This window comes from Sardina pilchardus, chromosome 6, assembly GCF_963854185.1.
Source record: "Sardina pilchardus chromosome 6, fSarPil1.1, whole genome shotgun sequence".
Classification (NCBI taxonomy): domain Eukaryota; kingdom Metazoa; phylum Chordata; class Actinopteri; order Clupeiformes; family Clupeidae; genus Sardina; species Sardina pilchardus.
The window spans coordinates 34,083,886-34,108,818 of record NC_084999.1 but is presented as its reverse complement, the minus strand read 5'-3'; the positions used below and the strand labels follow the sequence as shown (position 1 = coordinate 34,108,818).

At 41.2% G+C, this 24,933-nt stretch overlaps 2 protein-coding genes across 2 annotated transcripts; one reads left to right on the top strand and one right to left on the bottom strand.

The window, feature by feature from the left end:
* Window positions 1-4,233: 4,233 nt before the first annotated feature.
* zgc:153896 (uncharacterized protein LOC569930 homolog) lies at window positions 4,234-11,071 on the bottom strand. The gene is made up of 5 exons (XM_062539800.1): window positions 10,822-11,071; window positions 9,475-9,620; window positions 8,356-8,991; window positions 7,701-8,004; window positions 4,234-4,256 (listed from the first exon to the last, which is right to left on the bottom strand). Exons 1-5 carry the CDS (start codon window positions 11,069-11,071, stop codon window positions 4,234-4,236), a joined length of 1,359 nt encoding a protein of 452 aa, XP_062395784.1.
* A 4,073-nt stretch (window positions 11,072-15,144) lies between these two features.
* Window positions 15,145-23,036, top strand: gask1a (golgi associated kinase 1A). Its single transcript, XM_062539799.1, has 7 exons — window positions 15,145-15,149; window positions 16,875-16,935; window positions 18,973-19,192; window positions 19,412-20,319; window positions 21,503-21,625; window positions 22,431-22,534; window positions 22,731-23,036. The coding sequence occupies exons 1-7, from the start codon at window positions 15,145-15,147 to the stop codon at window positions 22,933-22,935; spliced, it is 1,626 nt and encodes a 541-aa protein (XP_062395783.1). The 3' UTR covers window positions 22,936-23,036.
* Window positions 23,037-24,933: the final 1,897 nt, after the last annotated feature.

Below are 24,933 nucleotides of genomic sequence, written 5' to 3'. Positions count from 1 at the left end.
ACACACACACACACACACACGCCCAGCCTCCTCTCGTCCTCACTGCCAGACATGGAGAGGGAGGGGCCACACAGCAAAGATCATAAAGGATTGAATAGATCCTGACCGTCTGTCCCCATCTCTCTCTTTTTCTTTCTCTCTCTCTCTCTCTCTCTCTTTCTCTCTTCTCTTTCTCTGACTCTGACTCTTTTTTGTCTCTTCAACATACACAGCTCTCCTCATTTCCATCACAATGCCAATGCATAAATGCAAGTCTGACTAGAAAGCATCAACTGTGAAATTCATTCATGCTTCTTTATCAACAACCACAATTAAACTTAGACTGCAATTTGTGTTTGTTATCAGTCTGTGGAATAATATAATGAATCATTTTTTCTTTCAGAAAATGTATTCCTTTTCAAAAGATTAATTAACTGGTTGGGACAAGAGCAATCTATCTTAATAGTGCAGTGCACACTACAGTGCATTTATGCCCTATAAATGTGATGAGTGTGTGTGTGTGTGTGTGTGTGTGTGTGTGTGTGTTGTCTGTTTAAACAAAGAAAGAGGGGGCGGGCACATATGGAGTAGCCCTGCTGAGCTTCTATGGTACTCAATCACATCCTTCGTTATCAGTCTCTACCAGCCCAAGGAGACACTCACACACATACACTTAAACACACACACACACACACACACACACACACACACACACACACACACACACACACACACACACACACACACACACACACAGTGTCACACTCACACATGCAGAGAGAGAGAGAGAGAGAGATGGCAACAAAAGTCCATTCTAACAAAACAATAGTAATAAATAGTATATATAATAAACAATAGTGACAAAGTAAATGGCATATTGGTTTATGTTGTAATAATCTATCAGCATACAGTATGCACGTATGAGTGTGCATTCCTCACCAGTGCTCCTCATGAGGCTATACAGTATGGCTCAGAGATGGGGGACTCGAGTCTAATGACTTGACTCGAGTCAGACTTAAGTCGCCAGATTGAGGACTTGTGACTTGCTTGATCAACAGTGCGAAAAGACTTGACTTGACTTGGACTTGCTACTCATGACTTGAGACTTGACTTAGACTTGCATGCAATGACTCGACAAGTCATTGCTGTCTTGGTTAATTGGTGAATAATAGTAATAAAAACTATTTTCGATTGGATATTTCCTGTTGCATGTGGGCGAACCTGGCAACCTCTCTACTAGGTGCTAGGTGACGCGCCAGCCAGCTACAGTAGAGCGGTCGGGGTTTAGAAGATGGAAACTGTTACCAGTTCTGCTGCTACTGCAGCAGGCAGTGTTCCCAAAATCCTAACATTTGGATTTAAAGACTATTCAACTCAACAAAAGAAACGATTCGCCGAGTGCAAGGTGTGCAGCGCAAAAATATCCGACACATCCAGCACCACGTCAAAATTTGATCCGCCATTTCCGACTACACAAAGAAAAGTAAGAAATGTCTCTAGCTAATTTCACATTATTTTTAATCTAACGTTAGCTGGCAGCTAACATCCCATCTCCATCAGTAAAACGTGACAAGAGCTTACTGTTTGCATTACATTAAGTTTTATCATGTTGACTTAGTTTCACATTGATCCCGCCTATCAAATAACAGACAATTTGACTGAAATAGCCTACGGTAGCCTATCTGAAATTGCCAGATTGATTCACTTGGCAGATCAGGTCTAGCTAGCGCTAGTTGCTAGTCCAATCTACTAGAAAATCACTCAGAGTGCTCAAACCTCCTCCAAGCGAACACATCACCTCCTCTTGCATCCATCCATAACTTTTTGAGTTATCTTGCGAACAAACTAACATATACAGACAAACCAACAAACCCCGATAAAAACATAACCTCCTTGGTGGAGATAAAAACTTCGAAACGGTCTTTGTCCCGACGCACATAATTGTTGACATTCTCGATAATGTCAAGGGGAAGCTGAGACAAATCATGCATGACTGCAAGTAGGCTACTTCTTTGCGTTGGATGAGAGTAGGCTAGGCTACAGATGTGATGGATGTTACATCACATCTGTAGGCCTACTCTCACTATGGACGTTAGGAAATATCTATACATTCTTAAAAATGGAGTGGGAGCATAAATGCATTGAATAGGCCTATGAGCCTATGTTGCACTAACTGGTTTTCAGTTTTGTGCTATCATTGAATGGTGATTTAATACTTTTCACTCATGTGGCTGTAAAATACTTGTATTTGTCGTTAGGGAAGGTATAGGCCTATTAAAAATGCATTTGAGCATGAAAAAAGGCCTACTGTATGTTATATACATTCTTATTCAGAATTATTTTGTAGCTTCTCTCATGTCAGATGTGCGAAAGTGCGCAGCCACATTTGGCCCTCTGATGGTGATGATAAAAAATTGTGGCCCTCTTAGTCATGAAAGTTGCCCATCCCTGGTCTACCACATCAATGTAGCTGTTAGTTTGTTAGCGCTAGCTGCTTTTATTTTTGTTAAATCATATATATATAAAGTATAACAGCCAAACAACATGCACATACCCTATTACTGTAAATGTATGTATAAGTATATGAGAGATTTATGACATAAATGAGAAATAGGCCACTTTCAAGAGTAAATCGTAGTATATAGCCTAACATAGAAGTGTCTCCATTTCATTTCCGTATGGTATTTATTAATGGAATATTATGCAATGAAAACATGAGCTGAACACACATACTCTCTCTCTCTCTCTCTCAAGTTCATTCCTCCTTGCACTTCTTTGTCTTTTGTCTTTTGCAACACATAAAAAAGGACTGTCTTTTGCAACATATCGAAAAATGGTTGTAAATAAATGGAAGTGGTTTGCTGCTGTTTCCATGATAAACTACCGTGTTGAGTACTCTGTCTGGTAATTATTGTTTGGTACACCAGGCCCTGTAGTCGTTCCTAGTAATTCTGATCCTGCTGGTCCTAGTGAGCATTTATAATTATTCTTTAGCCTTATATCCCCTTCTTCTATTTGTTAGCCCTTTTGTGCAAAGGAGGGCTACATAAAACTTAGGCTGCCGTCTCTTCAAGTTTTAAGACGGTTGTCTTCCAGCTTATTATATGACTTGACTTGTGACTTGCTTGACCTAAGCTATGACTTGACTTGACTTGACTCGACCTAAGCTATGACTTGACTTGACTTGACTCGACCCTCACAAAAACGACTTGGGACTTGCTTGAGACTTGAACGTTAAGACTTGAGACTTGCTTGAGACTTGCATATGTGTGACTTACTCCCATCTCTGGTATGGCTCCTTCAGCATCTGAAATAGCTGCTCTCTTCATTGGGAACTCAAATGCTTTAGCCTAATGAGCTCTCCAGCACTCACTCACTACAACTCACCATTAGTCAACAGCACTGTGTGTGTGTGTGTGTGTGTGTGTGTGTGTGTGTGTGTGTGTGTGTGTGTGTCTCCACATCTGCATAATTAGGTTGCAAGATATACTGGAAGCATGTGCACTTTTCATGCTAATTGCCTATTGCTGAAGAATTGATGGACACTTCTCAGTCTGTCACACACACACACACACACAAATGCGCGCATGCACGCACGCACGCACACACACAGCTGCTGACTGATGGGCCATTTTATGGATTTCTCTGGGGCAGCAGATTCTCCAGAGAAACCTTTTACTACAGGTAACACACACACACACACACACACACACACACACACACACACACACACACACACGCGCGCCGCGCGCGCAAGCCATCAATTCTTTTTGAGCTCCAACACTCAAGCAGCAAGCAGAGGAAATGTGGAAACAGGCAGTGTCTAGGTGGTGGCTGTGTAGAAAAGAAAAAAAACAACAAAAGAGAGAGAGAGATAATTTCAATTGGATTATTGAAAATAATCCAATAGAAGAATATTTTCCAAACAGAATATTTCTGAATATTTTGTGGGGATATATTGAATAAACATAATGGTATGTACCTACACAATTTCTTACAGATATGGAGTCTCTGGTTCCTTTCAGGCCTTTACAAATCATATGATTCACCCTTCACCTGTCTGTAAATCTCCCCATTCTTTTCTCATGAGTGAGCAGGAGCCCTAAAGGAAAGGTGACAAGTAGTATAATGACTCTCATAATGTCACAACTGTCATGTAGTAAAATGACTCTCATAATGTCACAACTGTCAAAAGCCATTCAATCATTCAGGCTGAGGCCAAAAAAAAAAGAAAAAATCAAAAGCAGTTCTGCACTAATGCTTGATTCCAGTCACAGCTAGGGAGCCAATACACAGAGCAGAGGTAGTGAAGGAGGTAATAATGCCACCAGCATAGCCTACCAATGACATGGCACTTAGTAAATGATATGTTTCATTTTATAGTGCGCTTGTGACTGCCTGTAGTGGCTGTATTCAGAAACCTGCCTGTACAGTGGCTATATTCAGAAACATCTTCATTATAGTGGATCATAGGTACTATGGGAAAATAACACATTTTTTATTTCAATTTTGAGAAGGATCGAGTGAAATATGTGACATTGTATTGGGTAATTCCAAGGTAAAGTCATTTTTTGTCACATTTTCTGTCACAAGACAAATGCACAAAATCAATGTTATCATTCACATCATACAAATGGCAAGGCATTTCATTGGTGCTATGGATGTGACAAAAAGTTTTCTATGGAATTGCCCTTATGTGTATACCAGTACTGTATATCTTGGCCTGGCTTTTTTTGTTGTTGTCTATCACTGACATTGAACCCATTACAGTAACATGATAGAGTCACTGCCTGATTTCCTTTTTGAAGTCAGCCAACATTTTACATGAATGACTTCCTCGGTGTGCTTGTTTTTCCGGTGTGAGTGGTGCATGTTGTATAAGTGATGGTGCAAGAGTTGTCTCTTACCCTCGGTTTCAAGTAAGCTTGCGGATATTCTCACTACCCCTTCCCCTTGAAATGAATTTGTTGCCACTAAAAGGTTGCAATGCAGGAGATTATATCCGCTAAAGCCGGTTTCATTCACCCTAACCCCGACCATAACCCCACCCCTCCCCCAGTACAGCAAAGCATCCTTGGGGAAGGAAGATACAAAAAGGAGCAGTATATGACAGCAGTACAACGGCAACAACAGTCTGATACCCATGCAGACAAACATGGGTCTGACCCCTGGTACACGCTAATAACAATGCCATCTCTGAAGGGATCTGACCACTGCAGGCCATCCTCAAGCTTTCAAACATTATACTGACCATTGTAAATCTATAGTGCCATGTCAGATATACAGTATTGATGGATACCAGGATATATAATTCATCTAATCTTCTAGATATATCACACATTGCCACATGTCCGACTCCTATTTCCAACACAGACAGAGACACAAAAAGTAATGTAAAAAGGAAAAGGGAATGTTGAAGAGGAGTATTGCATGCAAATGTCTGGATTGCACCAGTGGACATCAGCTTTTCATTACCTCTGGGGTTTCACAACAGAAGCCAAAGACAGCTGAGTCGAGGCAAAGTCCGATCCAATACTGCTGTGCAGAGACCCAGCAGCCCACTCAATGTGCCAACCAGTCTGGCATGTACTGTAGTAGAAATCATACTGCAAGGCATTAGAATGGAATATATGGCATACATATTGATTGTGATTTAATCAATGTAAAGAGAATAAAGTCTTTTTTATTTCTATTTTTTCTAAGTATTTTTTGTCATTATTATTACATTATTCTAAGTGTTTGAATACAAGTTTGTGAACTATTATGGGTACTACGATGAAGGCAAGTCAGACTCAGATGTGAAGAAGGATAAATTATAATCCAGTAGCAAAATCCAGGTCTACTATTCAAGCCAAACAGCGGCACGATAAGGGCATATAGTTACAAATCATGAATCCAAAAACCAAAGTCAGGGTACAGAACAAGGTCAAGAATGGTTAACGCAGCGGTGTAAATAGATATCTAGGGACATAGAGGGCTGCATTCACTGAACGGGTGTCACTTGAATCTCCCCTTGGGGATCAATAAAGTATCTATCTATCTATCTACTATCTAGGACTATCAAAACGTATAGAGTCATTTGAACTATGCCCATTGATCATGCCTCTTATGCAGTAGAAATGCAGCACAGACTCCCTAGACTAATGTTCAATCTCAAAAGATTGAGCTTGCAAGTTGGTGATAGCCAGGGTAGGACAAACTGGATATCTTTAATGAGATATCAAGGATACAAAGAATAGGCTGACACAGTAAATAGCAGGAATATTTCCTCTCAGAGACATTCAGGTAGCTTGACTGACTGTCAAATCCAATCTTCTTACATCTGACCAACAAAAGAACTCAGGTAACTTCTGGCAAACTATATCCAGGTTATTCAGCAAATAGTCTTGTGGTCTGTGCACAACAATGTTAATGCTACCGTGTGTGTCTTATAGAGTTTTGCTTGCCTGTTTCGGAGTCTCTAACTTTCTATGGACTCCCAGCATAGTTGTCGATTACCACTATTAGGCTACTTGCTCAGTGTTTGAACTGTTTCATTTACCCCCACAGCTTTTGACCCATTACTTGGCCAATGCTTTTGGGGTGTACTGTGAAATGCACAACCTTTTAGATTGGTGACGGAGTTCTGATTAAAAATAAATAAATAAATAAAATGCTTCACCAAAATTCATAAGTTAGCAACCTTGTAAGCTTTCATCAGAAGGCCTACCAGTTGCACTGCTAATAATGTTTGCAAGGCAAACCTATATAATTATATACCTATTATAATGTCCTTTAAAAAAACCTTGGGGGACTAGGGATGTAAATTAGCCAAAGGCTAACTCTGGTACAGACGTTCAAGGAGAGTAGCTGTGTGCACATCCCACCTTGCAGGTGCAGGACAAATGTAGAGTAATATGGAAGAAAAGGGTAATGTCCGCAACACTGATAATTGCTCCCGGTTTAATGAAAAAAATGCAACGTTTCGACCCTACTGGGTCTTCATCAGGCAAATCATTTGCCTGATGAAGACCCAGTAGGGTCGAAACGTTGCATTTTTTTCATTAAACCGGGAGCAATTATCAGTGTTGCGGACATTACCCTTTTCTTCCATATAACTCTGGTACAGTGCATCAAATGGAAACATTTATGTTAATAACTGTACAAGGTCCCTTACAAATAAAACGACAAACAAAAAAGAAAGAAAGAAAGAAAACAGCACTTAACCATAATACTTTTATATTTATTGGAACAGTTGTTGTTCAAGCATAAAGATTATATTAAATAAACATAGTAGTAAAACAATTAAAACATTTAAAACAGTAGGATCGGATCAACATGGTTAACATTTACAGCAGGAGGGAAATCTGAGATCTGAAAAGAGCATATTTCTCACAACATCCTGACATTAAAGAATACAACTTCATAATATTCCATCAAAACATTTCAGAATATAATGTTTAATATTATTACAAATATTTTATGTCAATCTCAGGTCATGGGCCAGTGTATAACTAATGAAGATGTTTCTAAGCATCATATCTTTCAGTTTCAGAGGTCCTCCTTTAACGTCTTACATTAAACAAGATATTGTGAAGATCAACACACATATTAGAGTAAGTGACATCTGATTCCTCTCTCCATATCCACCTGGAACAAAACACATAAGAACATAAATGCACGTTGAATATCACCAATGTCTAACACAAGCAGGAATATTAAGTGATGGGGGGGGGGGGTACCTGGAAGAGTCGGTCCTGGAAGAGTCGGTCTTGGAGGAATCGGTCCTGTGGGAGTCGGGTCTGTTGGATGAAGATTGTCGAAGTCATCTACCAACATTTTCTCGGTGTAGGTCAGTGAGCCATTGTTTGGGGCCGGATTAACACCCATTAGCTTGCACATGAGGGCATAGATGTTCACACTGTCAAATGGATCAGCCAAGTAGTTTTTCTTGAAATCTGGTCCAAATGCTCGGAAGATCATCTTCATGTCCATCTCCTCGTTATGAAAGCCATGATCTCCTTTGTTCACATATATGATTGCTCTCTGTGGACACCAGAAACAACTGTCTCCATAATGTTTTCCCACAAAACATTACAAACTCACACTGTGTTGCAGCTTGAACTGATATATATACAGCTCATTAGCTCATCAAAAGTTTACTGGTCTTGGTCCCTAAAATAAAGAGCTAATGCTATACACAAGAAGACAATATACATCAGAAGATAAAATACTAAAGCAATATCTAGAGTAACAACATCCAAGGCCAGTATTCACATCTTAACATCTCCAGTGTAGAATGTCTTGATACTTTACATTTTAAAATAAAAATTCTAAATGTTGCCCATTTCACTGTACGTACATCTTATATCAGAGTGGAAACCAGTAAATACTCACTGAATTCAAGTTGTAACCTAAATCTGCCACAAGAATAATATCCTGGATTCTGCTGTTTTTGGCTAAGTGAAAGTTTTCAGGAAGATCTTCTTTTCTGTACACGGTCAGATTGGGATGAGCATTCTTCAGCTGATCATAAATCTGTTGCTTTTTGCCGTTCCTGGGTCTTAACATTCCAAAGCCACCGTAATCGACCAGTTCAAAGTGTACTAGGTGCAGAAAGTTAATATATTTGTTGAGTATGATCTCTTTTACATTTGGATCGAATTTCTCCTTCTTTATTGTGGTCATGCCATGGTCCGAAGTGATGATGACGTTTAGACGGTCTGTAAGGCCATTCTTTGCAATGGCATCTTTGAGGTAACCAAGTGTGCGGTCGATCATTTTAATAATGTCCTTTCTCTCCTGAGTGTCTGGACCCACTGAATGTCCGACACTATCAGGCTCCCCAAAGTACAGGGTCACAAAGTCAAAGTCCTCCTGAGTGTACCAGCGCATGACAGTGTCTATGTTCTCTTGCCACTCTGTCTCATTGTCATCTGGCATACCATAGGATTCAACAAGGGCTCGGTCCACTGCTTGTCCACTGTAGTTGACTCCCCCTCCGGGATAGTAAAAAGATGCTGTTTTCAGTCCCTAAAGGAAAATGAATTGATATGCCATTACTCTGTTGGGCAGTAATAATAAAAACATTTGTATTGTTTATCTCTTACTTTGGTGGATGTATTTTTAAAATACAATGTAAACATTTAAAGAGGAAAAACAGACAACTTTGCAGACTAGGACATTTTCATAAGTATCACAGGTTTCGAAGTTCTATGATGCATAATAATGTCTGAAAATGACATAATTAAGTAAGAAATTCACTTCTATACACTACCATGTTACTATTCTTGAAGAAGCTTATCCAAAAGCTTGAATCAATTACATTTTGCACAGATCTGAGCGTGCGAATTTTAATAGTTTTCACCCCAACCTCTACAGTGTCATTAGTACTCCTGACTCATTATAGTTCTGTTCGTACTATTCTTTTGGCTAATAGACTGATTGCTAAGTACATGTACCCACTCATGTCCATATGCCAGTCTCTGGAGAATAGTTCTCTGTGAGTGTCCCCACCTGGTTCTGTGCTGTGATCCATAGGGGCAGGGCTCCGTTGTCCCACCACTCTGACCGCTTCATGGTTTCCTTATGGGTGATTTTCAGGAGCGTTGTGGAGTTAAACAGCATGTTATGGACCACTCCATGATCTTCAATCCATCTCCCTACAAGTCAAAATGTTCATATTAATTGTTAATATCATAATATTAATCAGACTGTGTATTGGTTATTCTACACTGTTGCTCAAACCCACACGTCACTCTTATGCAGCAATTTAGTCGATTTGTTGTTAACTGCAGTCCATTTTCAATGCATGCACATTGCACGCATCACAGACATTAAGGCAATGGGATCCATTTGGCGCAAACTAACCTCAAAGAACAGTTTAGCTCAGGGATAGAAACTTGGGAACAATCTGGCAAGCAGTTGGTTTGCATAATTGACATGGATCATTTCAGTATAATGGTGAGCATGTATGCCAATCAGGTACTTTTGAGCCACAAAAAGTGATTATGAATAACATTCTCCAATTTACATGTTACGTTTTAGTTACATAATAATGGATATGACTGACTTGACTGAATTCATCTTCTTTAATTGATCATACTCTAATCAGTTCAGATAATGAAACGTCGATAATGAGAACATCCTTATCTCTAGAATGACTCAGATGGTCATAGGTATAATAATCAAACCTATACAGCCCTGATAATGTTTGACCTCTCACTCACTGACATTGACTTGCTTTATCAACATTTAAGTGAATTTCCAAGGCCGTACTGTACACTCCAGGGGCTCCAGAGTTGTCCCCAGCACAGGGGCAGCCTTTCTGATAAGCTAATTCTGTTTTTAGTGTCACTGGCTGCTGCTGTCCCAACATGGAAGCAAAAAAATTGCTCTTGCAACAGCAGTCTGTTAAAATGTCTGAAACATTTTGCAGCACACATTAAAAGACCTGAGTTTTCTCAAGAATTAGAGTCTGAGAGTATAAGGCTTGTTCAGAGAGAAAGCTGTTAAAATCGAATGCAATAATTTTTAATATATAAGGACTGTAGTAACATATACAGCTCAGAAAAAAAATAAGAGACCACTGCACATTTTTCTCATGTCATCCTATGGTTGCGGAGTGACATTCAAATGAGTTGATGGTCATATTCAAGTTTGCTGTCGTCTCTTGATTTTGATCATGACCATCAGCTCATTTGAATGTCATTTGAATGTGCAGAAACGTCCTGTTTTTGAGCTGTATATCAGTTATAATAAAGTTTCCGTTCAACTTAAGATATCAGAATGAGTAGAAGAATAAAACTAAACATTCAGTACACCTTAGAGCCTAATTTACAGTCTTCACCCTCTCGCTCTTACCAGTGATGGTGGTGAAGTGTGAGGGAGATGTCATGGTGATGATTGGTGGCGAGATGTATGGCGCCTTCACTCCTTCCTTTACCAGCTGATCAAAAATAGGGGTGTCCACATCCTGATCATAATCCCATCTGAAGCCATCAAAAGAAATGAGCAGCAGCTTGTTAAAGCCACCTTTCCTACCACCCTTGCTATAAGGTTTGCATTCTGCACCATGAAGAATGCAAGCAACCAATATCAAGGCTAGTTTCATCTTGACGTGTTCACAAGGTGAGCATGAATGGAGTGCTGTAGGAAATCTGTACTGTTTTATAGTCAGCCCTCAGAATTAGATAAGAGTGAACTTTCAACATGTGTACAAGACACATGTCTCTGGGCACATTGCTGCACATGAGAAATCACACTCTCAAATTCAAAAGAAAATAAGACATAACATACAACCAACAAGTAAAATGATAAAAAAATTATAATAATGAAATATCGAATAAATAATAACAATGAAACAATGGCGCTTGAAGAAAAATGATAAAAATCTAATTGAAATGAAACAAACATTTCCATAAATACAGCCCCATTAAAAGTTCCATAGAGTATTGTTGATGTGATGATTTTAATCTAACTCCAGTCTGTGTTTTTAAAAAGATAAGTTTTTAATCTGGATTTATGAAATATTGCTTCCCTTACATGAAATTGAAGGCCATTCCCAAGATTGGGTGCCACAGATGCTCTTTGACCATCTGATATGAGTGCACAAGCTAATAAACATAGTGAAATGAGCTGGTGCAATGCTTAAGTTAAAAAGAGAATGTTAACTTCAACTTGTACAGGCTATCAGAAAGGGAAAAGGAAAACAGGTGTTATGCTTCAATTTCTTATTAGTTTTAGTCATCATTCTGGCTGCACTCGGTAGCCTATATCTATACTATAGGCTATATACAGTATATCCTATCTGAATTTTACCTTGCAGTCAATTTAAGTGACATTCGCTTACATTTACGGTTTATGGTTTACTGGTTAATAAATCATAATTTATCTCCTTGACATGCCACTACTCTGCTACTTGGTAATTATTGGAGGTCAAGTTCTTAATTGTTATGGATTAATTGTAGTTTCTCTTAATATTTATCACCGCTTCACTGTTCCGTCCTGTTCAAGAGGTGGTAGTAGTGGACCTGATAAAGTGGCCGATGAGTGTATCTGTATATAATAAGGGAATACGCATTATGATTATGTTGCATCTCTTCCACTTAGGAAACTGATCATCAAACCTGTACTTGAGGGATGATTGGAAATTTCTGTTGAGCATGTACGCTTCAGGTTGTCAGCAATTTTAAATCATATTTGAAGGCCAGGAATAATAAAAGGTAATGCAAGCTGATTAAAAAGGCCATGGTGAACCATTGGAACAGCAAGACTGATCAAAGTTACCAGAAGTACAACTCATTATCAGGTTGGCACATGGATAGTTTTCCTATTAATGATAAGTCAGGATAAGGACAGCAGTTCTTAAACTGGGGGTTGCCAAAAATGATTTTTAAAAACGTTTTTAGACATTTGAAACATTTTTAAGAACTGGTATATTCAGTAGCCTAACAATTTACAATGTTTCCATAATGTTCCTCCAAAAGTGGATGCTCTGTTTATGCAAATCTTTAGGACCAACCTGTGCCTCTGGCAATGATTAGCTCCAAGATGCTGTGTGAGCTCACCAGTGACAGAACACAACGCAGCCTTCTTTAGCCACAGGAGCGCCAGTTAGCATCACTAGTTATTGTAAATTAATAAATCAATTTGTTATAGTCATTTACAGAACCTTTGGTGTTGACATAGCCCAGCTATGAAAGGACACATTTACTGCCTCTGCCATCTCGCAACATTTTCCAAAGTGAAACACCTTCCAATTTCCCTCATGTTATTCATTTATCTATTTTTAATGGTGCCTGGCAAAGAAGGGCAATACAAAACGACAAACAAAATATAACATATAACAACCAAGACATCATAAAACAAGCAATATAAGAAGCCACAGACAGAAAAACAAGAGACAATAAAAGTAGCCTATATGCAATTACAGTGACACATTTAAACTCATTAAGTGAGATAAAAGTGCTTAGTAGTAGTTAAAATAATGCTATTACTAGACCTAAGATTGTACCTATGTTTTTTTTCTACTAGAGATTAAACCGATAAATAAAAGGGCAACAATCCTATCACTTAATGTAGAAGAGGGTGCGCAAAACTGAATGTTAAAACGTAGGTGCTGGACTCAAAAAGCAACAGTAAAAATGACAAAAAAAAGTCCGCACACTAGAGCTCCAATAAACTTTTTCTTCTTATTCACATGTGACGTTTGGGGACACCCTGCCCTTCCTCAGACAAATGACAACGTGCAAGCCAAGGCATATGAACAACATTAAGAGAAGCTTTAGTGGCCTGCTCATGTTTCTTTCCATTCATTTGCAAAGAAATGTGCAAGTCTCCATAATAAAAAGAAAACGGACGGCAAGGAATGACTGGAAATACAGAATGATATGATATTGCGCAGAACAGTAATACTGGACACGGGCAGGTGAGGGCAGCATTGCTTCTACGATACCGTGTAGGCTTTTATGAAATTGCACTATGATGAAACTTGGTACAGACTATGAACTCTTAATACTCTACATGGAATGGGAGAGTGGTCTCACACCAATTACCCAGTCTGTGCCTACTCAGACTTTCGCAGACTCCTGTTTTCTGATGACTGTGTGTGTGCAAGCATGATATGAATGCAGGGGGAAATAAGCTAATTACATCCTTAGATGTGATTAAGTGCAGCTAGCAGCAACTTGCACCAATACTTTGACTATATTGTATCCAGTACTAGCCTACTCTCCTGTTTATTGGAGCACAGAGATTGAAATCTGCAGAACTGGGACAGCCTACCCTACAGTAAACATAAACCCTGTAATTAGGCATCACCTATTAATTACACTTCAAACAGTATATTATGCTGCTCAGAATTGTATCAACTTTTGCTTACACAGTAGGCCAAGGCTATATTGGGTTTTATGGACACATAGGCTACTGTAGTTGGTAAGTAAGCATTCATCTCTTGCAGCATCTTTAAATTCATGTAACAGTTTTTGAGTGACCAGTTAACTTCAGACACCCTACTATAGTGTGCTATGGACATGGGCAAGCAACCAATATTCATCTTACCTATTTTACTGTCTGTCCTAAGCCGCGTGTGTTTGTTTTTTGTTGTTGATGTTGTTTTTACCTCACATCAGCTGCGTTTTCGTCTATTAGTTGTCGATATTATAAACGCTAGCTGGTTTTTATAACAGTTAGTCTACATGATAATGTAAACTCATTTTTTCAATAGCTCAATTAGGCTACTGTAGATGGTAGATTTACGTTGTTATAGCTGATGTAGACGTAGGCTATCTTTCACAATTAGCCTGCCATGATATTTATACATTTCTTATGAATATTCCCTGCCCTATTCCCCAATACAATGACCACGTAGACTACAGGAGGTGGAGGACAGAATTCATGAGCCTTTTTTTGCCATGTTTTTTTTTTTTTTTTTTTTTTTCACGTTTCTGGAAACCAGGCCGACAGTTCTCAAGTTTCACTGCATTCCTTTAAGAACCTATTCTAGCTGGAGTCATACCGAGAGCTTTTACTGCGAAGTAACCTTTCATACGAACAGTTGCCTGACTAGTTACTTGAAGAGTTGAGATAACTTTGCGGTCAAACGTGTGCAAACTCACAAAAGGCTGCCTATCTAAATCTCTGCTAACATCTAGACTCGTTTCAGGCGATACGATTGTTTTATTTTCTCTACGATTAAGCATGACCCATGCTACAGCATCTTCATTCAAATGGGCTGTTTTGATTAAAGCAATGCAAGGAAAGCATAGATTGCAACTATACTTTTAGTGTAGTGATGGACAATGCTGCTGCAGGGCTTCTAGTGCGCGCTTTTCATGGAGAAAGAATCGAGATGATGTGGCAGCGAGCACATGTGAGATGAGACAAATTAAAAATGTTAGATCGGCAATTGCACCTAACGACTCCAGTGTTCCTCAGTGTTGCGTCGTCATATCATGGTAAGTGTATGTATATATTGTTCTACGATGTACAATAAGAAACTTGTAAACAAACCTGTCATCCAATGCGCATGCATAAACACTAGCTTTGAACACTTGCACGCGCGTAAGATCTAGCCTATTCCCACAGAGGCATCGTGGGATCTCTTTTTACTGTAGAAGGGAGAAAAGAAAGTGTCTATGTTGAGTACTATCCAGGATCTATCTCAGCCACACCCTAGGCGTCTAAATGAGGTATGGAAAATTAAGAAGGGCAGTGAGCCAAATAAATATTCTTCTGATTGTTCTTTTGATATAAAAATGTAATGACTTCAAATTTGCAAAAAATGTTATATGTAATAATGTTTTATGTACATTAAACATGACTGATTGATTTCTTCTCATTTTTCTTCATATTTACATATTAATTTGATAGCATGCTGATAGCTATTTGAAGATAGAGGGGAGCGCTGGTTAAAAGGCATCAGACATCAACAAAAGATTTGGAGAGTGGCCGTAGATTAACAGAAGGTTATGAATATCGGTCATTTTCAATTTTACGTGTCAAAAGATGCCAAGGTTTGTGGAGCAGCTTTGTTACACCTAGAGAAGTTCTGTCCATTTTACAAAAAGTTGCTACCTTAACTGTGCAGTGCAGGATCTGTTCGATTTGGCATGCAGACTTGACTATGTGGAGTTATGTGGTATGGTGGAATGGACTTGTGGATGTTCAATCCACTTATGTAGGAAATTGTAATGAGCCCTGGCAAACTTCTAAAACTAAGACGACCGCCACTCCAGTCATCTGGGACTGAACAAGCTATGTGCACACTTATCAGAAACAGAGCAGTTTGTTCTGTGTCCAGAACATGTGAGTGTATTGAGTTCTGCAGGAGGTGTATGTGTGTGTGAGAGAGAGAGAGAGAGAGAGAGAGAAAGAGAGAAAGGGAGAGAGAGAGCAGGAGAGAGAGAGAGAGCGGGAGGGAGAGAGAGAGAGAGAGAGCGGGAGAGAGAGAGAGAGAGAGAGTAAAGTAGTCCAAACAAGTGGAGGTTCCTGAGGAGACACAGGAATGTGAGGAGCAGATCCCAGGAGGAGCACCCTCTCCAGCACACTGCAGTGCCTATCAGCCCTCTACAACCTGCCCTGTGCTGGCGTTTACACTCCGCTGCAGGATTATGCACTCAGTGCACCCATATGTTCAAAAGACAGTCAACATTAGTCAACATAGTCAACATGTGACATTAGTAGTCCACTATTGATCTTCGCTGTTACAGATAAGGGTTTTCTCTGAGAAGAAGTCTAGGACCTACATTACATCACAAGGAAATCCCATCACAGCATGCGCTTTCCTCATGTAGGCTGTATGATAATGATCTCCATGCTTCCTGGTCTGCTGTGGTCTTAGTGAAAAACCATCAGTATTTTATAGCTTCATCTTCAAGGCCCAGCATATAGCAAATCACTGCAGCAGATGTACTGAATGATTGCCAAAGTAATTTACCATTTAAATGTTGTCTACATCTTTATCAGTGTCAAGTATTTGACGAATACTATTTCCGTGACATTAGGGCTGCAGCAATTAATCAAAAATGTCAAAATTCTTTTTTATAAGAATAGTTTTATGAAGCTCTCATCCGAATCACAGTTGTGTGAGTGATTGGTCAGTGCTGTGTCATCTGGCAACTGCAGAGCAGTCAGGTAAATGTCCAGCCCCTGTGATCTCTGCTGCCATGAGATAAGACAACTGCATCAGGAGCCATAACACACAGCATTTTCCTTCTGGTGAGGTCAGTTCTTCTCTCCTGAGGGCTACTTTCTATATGTGTCTGTGGTGTGTGTGTGTGTGTGTTGCCTCTAAACACTTGCTTCTCATTGGTTATTGGCTGTAGATTTTGTAATGGCAACACTCACTATTGACTCATACTGTACATCTGTATTGTGAGAAATGATCCCTCAGTGCGACTCGCTAAACCCCACAGCGTCTCCGTCAGGACTAGGGCACTCACTGCAGCAGATGGCACGCTGTCCCACCGTTACATGGTGAGCTCTCTGTCATGGCGGGAGACATAAGACACTGGGCTGATGGCACATGAAGGACAGGCAGACACACTGGGTCCCATCCTCCAACTCCATTTAATCTCTCTGCCTCACCAACTCTTATCTTCCGACTCTAACTTCTCACACACTAACACACAATTCTCCACACTTACCTGTGCTCCTGCCTGAAAAAGTTCATACACTTGTGAAAACTGTTAGTAATCGTCCACACCTGCCAAAACATGTCAGAAACGCTATAGTGATGTTTGACTAACATGTTAGCGCTTGGATAAAAAGGCTGACAACGAACAATGCTCGCGGCAAGACATCACAGCTTTGCAGAGCAGACAGGAAGTTCCTATTTAAACACTCTGAAGTTTCATATTATCCTCGTGTTTGTTCTCTCTGTCCGCTTAGCCAGTCAGCAAGACTGAACTGGGATAACTGTAAGCAAAGGCATAACTGAGTATCTATCATATTTACAATCCATATAAGGACATTTCCACAAGCCTGAAGTGAGATAAAGAGGTCATAGCACATTTCCTCTGACCGCTGCTTCACAGGTTCGGTACTGTTTCTGTACTGTGTCGGTCACCTCCTTGTCTTGCCCCTCTCCTTTTCTGTGAATGCACATGATCAGACTCAGGGCTTATTAGGTGGACCTGATCTACCATAGTGGCCAGCCGTTTGTCTGTTGCTGTCGTTGCCGGGTATCATTCCCAGCTGGAACTCATTTGGCTGTCCCGGGCAGGCAGGGCACTGCAAAAATGTGCTCAGCTCCGTTTCCTGGGCTGCTCATGATGATTGGCTGCTGAAACTCCCTCTCTTCACTCATCACCATGCTATTCAGGAAAGTACTGTCCCAATCTGAGAATGGGAATGCCAATATGTTCCCTTGTATTATACACACACCTTGTGTGGCTGTTGATTGTGAAGCCTACATAACATTACCAGACACATTTCCTTTTATAATAGTAAAAACATTATTTTTTTTCTGTGACAGTATTGCAGAAGACTGTATTCTCTCTCTCTCTCTCTCTCTCTCTCTCTCTCTCTCTCTCTCTCTCTCTCTCTCTCTCTCTCTCTGCTTATGTTGACAGACCCACAGGCACAGGGACTGCTAAATACTTGACCATTGTCATATAAAGTGGACATAGTTAGCCTCTCTGAATGTATTTCAACTGACCACTACGCACCAGTAAGTGAGTAATCTGCTGTGTGGTCATTTAGATTAGAATAGAACTCAGATGATTGTGGAATAGCTCCTATGCCCTGGGTTTGCATAGGCAGCAGCCCCTGTGGTGTGGGCCATAACCTGCGACCGGGCAGGTCGTAGTGCAGCACTCGTGAATCCCGGGTCGGTCTCGACTGCAGGCATGACATTCTTTGCGTGGAGGATAATGAACGCCTTTCACAGGCAGTATCTGGAAAAGTCATAAAGCAGCCAGCCACAAGCAAAAGATCCCATGGATCTGAGACATTCCACCCAATGTAAGCTGACTACCACACTCCGTTGATCAGACTCTGCACATTTTAGTTTTTGTTCCACCAACATACACACAGCACATCTTTCAAATCATTGTACTTGCTCAAAATAGGACAAATTTATGTTAATCACATTCTATCTGTTTTGACTTTTCTTTTTATATCCCTCTCAGTGTTAAATCTATATTTAGAGATTTTGCCCCGTAACTTGTAAAAATCTCATGTCATATCTACACTCAAACTGTTCCATGTCCTTATCATAAACTGAGTGCTGTAAATGTGGTATACTAGATAGTTGTAGTTGTAGTGGCACTAGAGGTCATTATCTAATTTAAAGCATAACACCGCCTCAGCCGATCAGGTAGGATTGTGACCCTTTTAGTTGTTTTTGACTGACTGGATACTGTCTTAGCACTATTAGCATTGAGTATTGACTCCAAGGGGCACTCATATACATTTTTCATGATGTTGCTTCATAAAGTCAGTGTCATGAATTCAGATTCAAAATCAACTTTTAATGATTTCAACTCATTGGTTTTCTCTGTTCTCCCACAGGCTCTGAGATCACTCATGAAGATCTGTGTGAAGAGACGGTCTGTGGTGACTTTCTTGGCTCTCTTCACCCTGTCTGTGGTCTTGATCAACACCATTCCTCTTCTTCCCAAGGAGACAATGAGGCTTCCCCCACGGGACCTGAAAGGGAGCACCAGCAAGAGGCTTCCTGCGGGAACCCCAAGCACTCTGCTGGATCTCCCGCCACCCCTCAATGGGCACAGTGGGGCCTGGAAACTCAACAGCGTAGAGAACAATAGGCACAAACTTCTGACTCATCACCAAAAACACAGAGATGTTGGTGTAATCAAAAATATTGCTAATGAAATACATTTGGATTATTTCATTAAACTCAAGCATAGAAAAGAGTTAGCGCCAGCTAGGGCCAAAGAAAAGCTCTCAAACAGGGGGAAAACTCTTTCCCTTCACTCAAACCTGTTAGAGAACAAGCTGTTCAGTGGAAGCAGTGCTATCCCCTTCAAACAGCCACTATCACATTCCGTAAAAGCGCCAGTCACCTCCCAGGCTGCAAAAACGCTCAACAGCTCTAACAGCACAAGGCTATGTCAGCAGAAATGCATCCGGGATGGAGGTGGCCATGCGAGTGTGGCGGTGGGAGAGGCAGAGATGACCCAGCAGACGGTCAGAGAGGTCTCTGGAGAAGAGACTGCACATGAGCGAAAACCTGACAGCTTCTGGAAGAGGAGGTCACACTCTTTCGCCGGAAAAGAGAGCATACCGAGAGACCGGATGCGAGGAGAGAAGTCGGATCTGTGCCAGATATCTGTTGGCAAATGGAACGAGACCACACCTGAGTCCCTTCCCTGGCTAAGTGCAGGTGATGTGAGGAAGATGGCCTTCCTCTCTGGTGGGGTGGTCCTCAGCAAGGCCAGGGTGCCAGGACACGGGCAGGTGCTTCAGGTTGGCCTGGGGGCTGGAGAGGCAGAGGCCGAGGCCGAGGCCGTGCTGGACCACCGTCAGCACTGTCAGTCGGGATCATGTGCTCTAATCAAGCGGCCCAGCGATTGGTTTGAGGTGCTGGCTTTTCATCTGGACAGGGTGCTTGAACTGAACAGAAGCCTTCCCTCGGTGCTCAGGAACTTCAAAAGCAAGCTGCTGCCCTACAGGTATATCAGTGGCAACGCCAGACCAGTAGTGTGGTGGGACCCGGACATTCAACACCTGGCGGAGGTTGACAATGACCAGAACTCCTTCTCCCTCTCCTGGCCACTGTACCAGAAGGTGCTGCAGAGCCGGTGTGGGGCCAGAGTGTCCCTGAATGCCACCCCGTGTGTGGGAGTACAGCACTCCGAATGGGGCCGCCTGGCACTCTTCGACTTCTTGCTGCAGGTAAGTTGGCAAGTATCATCTCTTCCATTTCTAAATCTATCCTAAACACAACAAGGGTATAATGGTTGCAACAACCGTATGTTGTGGAAGGTTTTCACGGTGATGTCAGACGAAGCGATGCTGGGTATCCTCCGGCATGTCCAGCCGCCAAATACTACAGAAGAAGAAGAAGAAGTATTCATGGGTTTCATCAGGTCCCTTTCCACAGGTGTATACAATCAAGCACCATGCAGTCTGCATTGATAATCAAGGTGCTTGATTGTATACACCTGTGGAAAGGGACCTGATGAAACCCATGAATACTTCTTCTTCTTCTTCTGTAGTATTTGGCGGCTGGACATGCCGGAGGATACCCAGCAACGCTTCGTCTGACATCACGTGAAAAGGGCTAATTGCAGACAGAAGTCTAAAGTCTGAGAACAGGGGAAATTGATCATGATGGAGATGTAGGAAAATTGTACAGTACATGTTGTTCTGTTTATTACTGCTTAATACTGTAATTATTCTGAAATGGTGTTTGTAATTTACTTTCAATTGACTTTGTGAAAAGTCTAACTGAGCGCATGGTTTTATGTTTGCATTTAACAAATTCTTGTTCAGTTTTCATTGGAGTGGATGTGGTGTAAGCATGAGTAGTGTGAGTGTTGGGCTTTTAATAATGGAGTAGCTGAGCTGATATTCTATACTGTGACTATTGGTCAGTCGCTGTAACATGGCCCTGACCCACTAGCACTCTATTGATTTGGAGACCTTGCCAAATGGGCCTTTGAACATGTGAACAATGCGTCCTTGACTATCCATTTAACACCTGAGATAACAGGTCGGCTGATGCCTGAAGCCATCTTTACAACAGTGCAATGCACACACATTTTCTGTGCAAAGAAAGAATGTATAGGGTGGATTTTAACATTTTAATCTTTGCATTATCATAAAATATTGTGGAAAAGGAATGTCATGAATGAAGTTCAAATTTGTACGTAAGATTATTTGAATGACAAGTTATTGCACATAGATTTGCATCAACTTAGTCATCAATGTTGACGTTCCAGTGCTGAGACCATAAACTCATAAACTCAAATGTCAAAATGGACATGTTTATACAGGCTGTAACAGAGCCTCATCTGGCATGTGCTGATGGTAATTGCTGATTGAGGGAGTATGCACATGTGTGTGTTTTTTCCAGGTGAATGACCGCTTGGACCGCTATTGCTGTGGATTCAGACCAGACCCCTCGGATATCTGCCTGGAGAACCTGTTGCATGTTAAATGCAAAAGCCCCAATGACCTTCTTCTTGTACATATCCTGGCAAGTGTAAAATCATTCCTGTATTTATGCTCTTCTTTAAATCTATGCCTCTAGGTACACACAGCAAGCAAAACAAGACAAAGCGCTGTTCTTGTGATGGAGCTGGTGGCTTCTCCCCTGCATTGAGTTATTGTGTGATTGTGAACACAGTACTGTGACAATGCACTGGGGTTCTAAAATTAGCATCAGTCTGTCTTCTGTTTAATGTTCAGGTCCTAGGGGTTAAAGAGAAAAGTGTCCATAATACATGTTATCAGTGTCACTTAAGCTAAGCACTAGTGTCCCGAATGGGGATTTGGGTTGGGCCTCCATGCCACTGAAACAGCTCCAGACTGCTCTCATCCACAGCTACTACTTAAGTAGCTGAAAGGCTGTAGAGAATTACTTCATGTCTACTGCAAGACTACAAACTTTCACTGAAATCCTAACATTTCAACAGATGATCCACTTCAGCCTGGGACCTTCTGGACATTTGATTGTATATAATAACAGTCTGTTCATTTTTCAAACTGTTGTTCATTTGCGCAGGAAACCTTTCCAACAGAAGCGTTTTACTTGGGCTTAAGATGTCCGACTCCAAGAGCAAAGAGCTCAGTCTGTCAGCTATGTGATGATTTACGTCCATTTCCTCCCTGCAGTCATATATTTTAATTCACCCTCAGGAACCCTCAGGCCCTGACAGCCGTAAAGATTGTATGACAGAGTGGTCCTTGTACAGTACAGTACATCAGGAGTAGCATTCGCTAACAATATAAAGGAGAAAAGAGGCAAATTCTGTAATTCCTTCCTTCCCTCTTTGTTGTAGGTGAGGAGGGCTGATCCCTCCAGGCTGGTGTTTATAGACAATGCAGGTCGGCCGCATCACCCTCATGACAACCTCAACTTTCGATTAGTGGAGGGCATTGACGAGTAAGTGCAATGGCCAAGTGGATCTTGATGATTGCAGATTACAGATCATCCCACTATAGCCACCTTTGAATTGTGTTTTAATATTGATCGTTGCGTTTGGTATAGCTTTCAAAACAAAGTTCCTTCAAAGCAATGCCATTACATAACATGATGACAAGGAGCTCCAGAGTAATGTTTGCTGCACTTCCACCGGTAGGTTCCCTGAGCGAGCTGTGAGCATCCTGCGGTCAGGCTGTCTGGAGAGCATGCTCCTGAGGTCTCTGTCTGCGGACCGGGAGCTGTGGGAGAGCAGAGGAGGAGCAGAGGGCCTGAGACCCATCATCCGCACCATTCAGCAGCGAGGGACCATCCTGCTGCAACACATCCAGAACAGGATACTGAGACTCAACAAGGATCTGTGACAGTGGGCATGAGCAACATGCATGGTCTCTCCAAGGGCAGCATTACACCAGAATCTTGTGTCCAGGCATAAGAGAGCTTAGGAATAGGTGCGCACGGCGGTTAATAGAAGGCATCAGGACTAAGCAGGTGTGTAGCTCCTCTTGCAGGTTAGCACAAAGGACCACATGGTCCCATTCTAACTCTAGAACATCTAAAGCCTGTTATAAAGTGGACAGTTCCGGTCCTTGATTATGATTGGTTGAAATACATTCGATGCATTGTATATTTTCCCAATGTAGCACGGCTGAGACAGCATTTCATTCTGTAAATGCGCCTAGACAGTTGCTGAGCAACAATTCCGATAAGAATCTACTAGGGGTGGAACTATTCTATGGGGACTCTGTGGAAGAATGGACATTTGTAGATTTGTAGCTTTTTAATTTCATGATTATTTGTATATTTTGTATCATTTCTTAATGTCCTCCTATATGTGGTAGCTGTTTCATAAATACGCCCCTTGAGAGGGTTAACTTGTGCTAAAGCTGAGGGTTGCCTCTCGGGGCTTATTGCTTAAAAAGGACAATCAAAGTGAGGAAATATGATGCCACCAAACTATTTAATATTCACAATATTGAAATTCTCGGTGGTCAGTCTTGAATTGATATGAATTCACCCTCAGGTTTTGAGTAAGACAAGCATGTGATGGGAGAAGTCCTAACACACTGATTTCAACTATTACTCAACCATGTAAGGATGCAAACATGGGCTGAATGAGTTAACATCCTTGCTGGCATGGGTTCCCTCTTTGGAGAAGGACATTTGCATGAAGGGGAAGCTGTGTGTAAAGTGAGAATATCCTCACACAGAGAGAATATCTGTGGTAAAGGCTGTGTAGATGTTTTCGTTCAATCCTTTTATAACGTAGTACCACACATCTATCCAATTAAAACACAGCTCACAGCAAATGTTTATTGTTTTCAGTGGGTGCCTTAGCTGCTTTTGTATCAGAATGAAATAGTAGTGTGGTGATTGTTAGCTATTAAAATGGCTAGAACACCTTTTCCTTTTACCTACAGCAGGCATCACCAAATGGCGGACCGCGGTCCGGGTCCGGACCCAGTGACGGTGCTGTCCGGACCCGTTGAAATTGTCGGCCTAATATTATCAAAGAGCATCGTCCGTAGCCAAGCCAATCAACTCGATTGTTTACCTTTCAGCAACAGAGAATAGGCCTAGCGGGAGAGAGAGGAGATGAGAGAAAATGGCTTGCTCAAAAATGATGGTGAAAACCGAACTTTTAAAGATGAATGGACGGACGGACCAATACGTTCGTGTTGCTGTAAATATGCGCTGTGAAACTGTGGCGACGTTAGCGTGCGTCACTGAGATCAAACACGGGTCGTTAGAGGAAAGGTACACGCAGAAGTCCGCAGTGAGGGCAAGTAAAACTTGAACAGCACTCCGAGAGCTAACAAACAGACAAACAAACGCAAACCCCGATGAAAACATTACTTTCCTCGGCGGAGGTAGGATAATAGGCCTAATTATCAAATTGAAAGCACACTATGACAGGTCTACTCGTGTGATCACGCATGCATGTACAGGCAAATTAGTGTTCGTTAAAGATTGCGTGGATTTTGATGCAACACAAGAGAGCATTTAGCGATGGGACAGCAGCTGTGAATGAGTGCTTAATGCGGCTGCAGAAACTTTACAGATCCCATTGTCAGCTTCAACAACAAGATTCAAGAACATCTGAACTATTAGCAGAGGATACTAGAACGCAGTATGCAAAGGTCTTTTTTTCTTTTCTTAAAGATCCACTTTTATTTTATTCAAAAGATTCGGAATGTTTTACATTAGGCCTAGGCTGCTTGAAATAGGCCCTAAGTTCAGGCTGCTCAAAGTTATTTTGCACTTTATATTTATTCCATTCAGAATAAATTCAGTGTCTGTTGTCTGTCTTTCTTGAAATGTAGGCCTAGTAGCCTAAAGACAACTAGCCTACAGTATTGTTT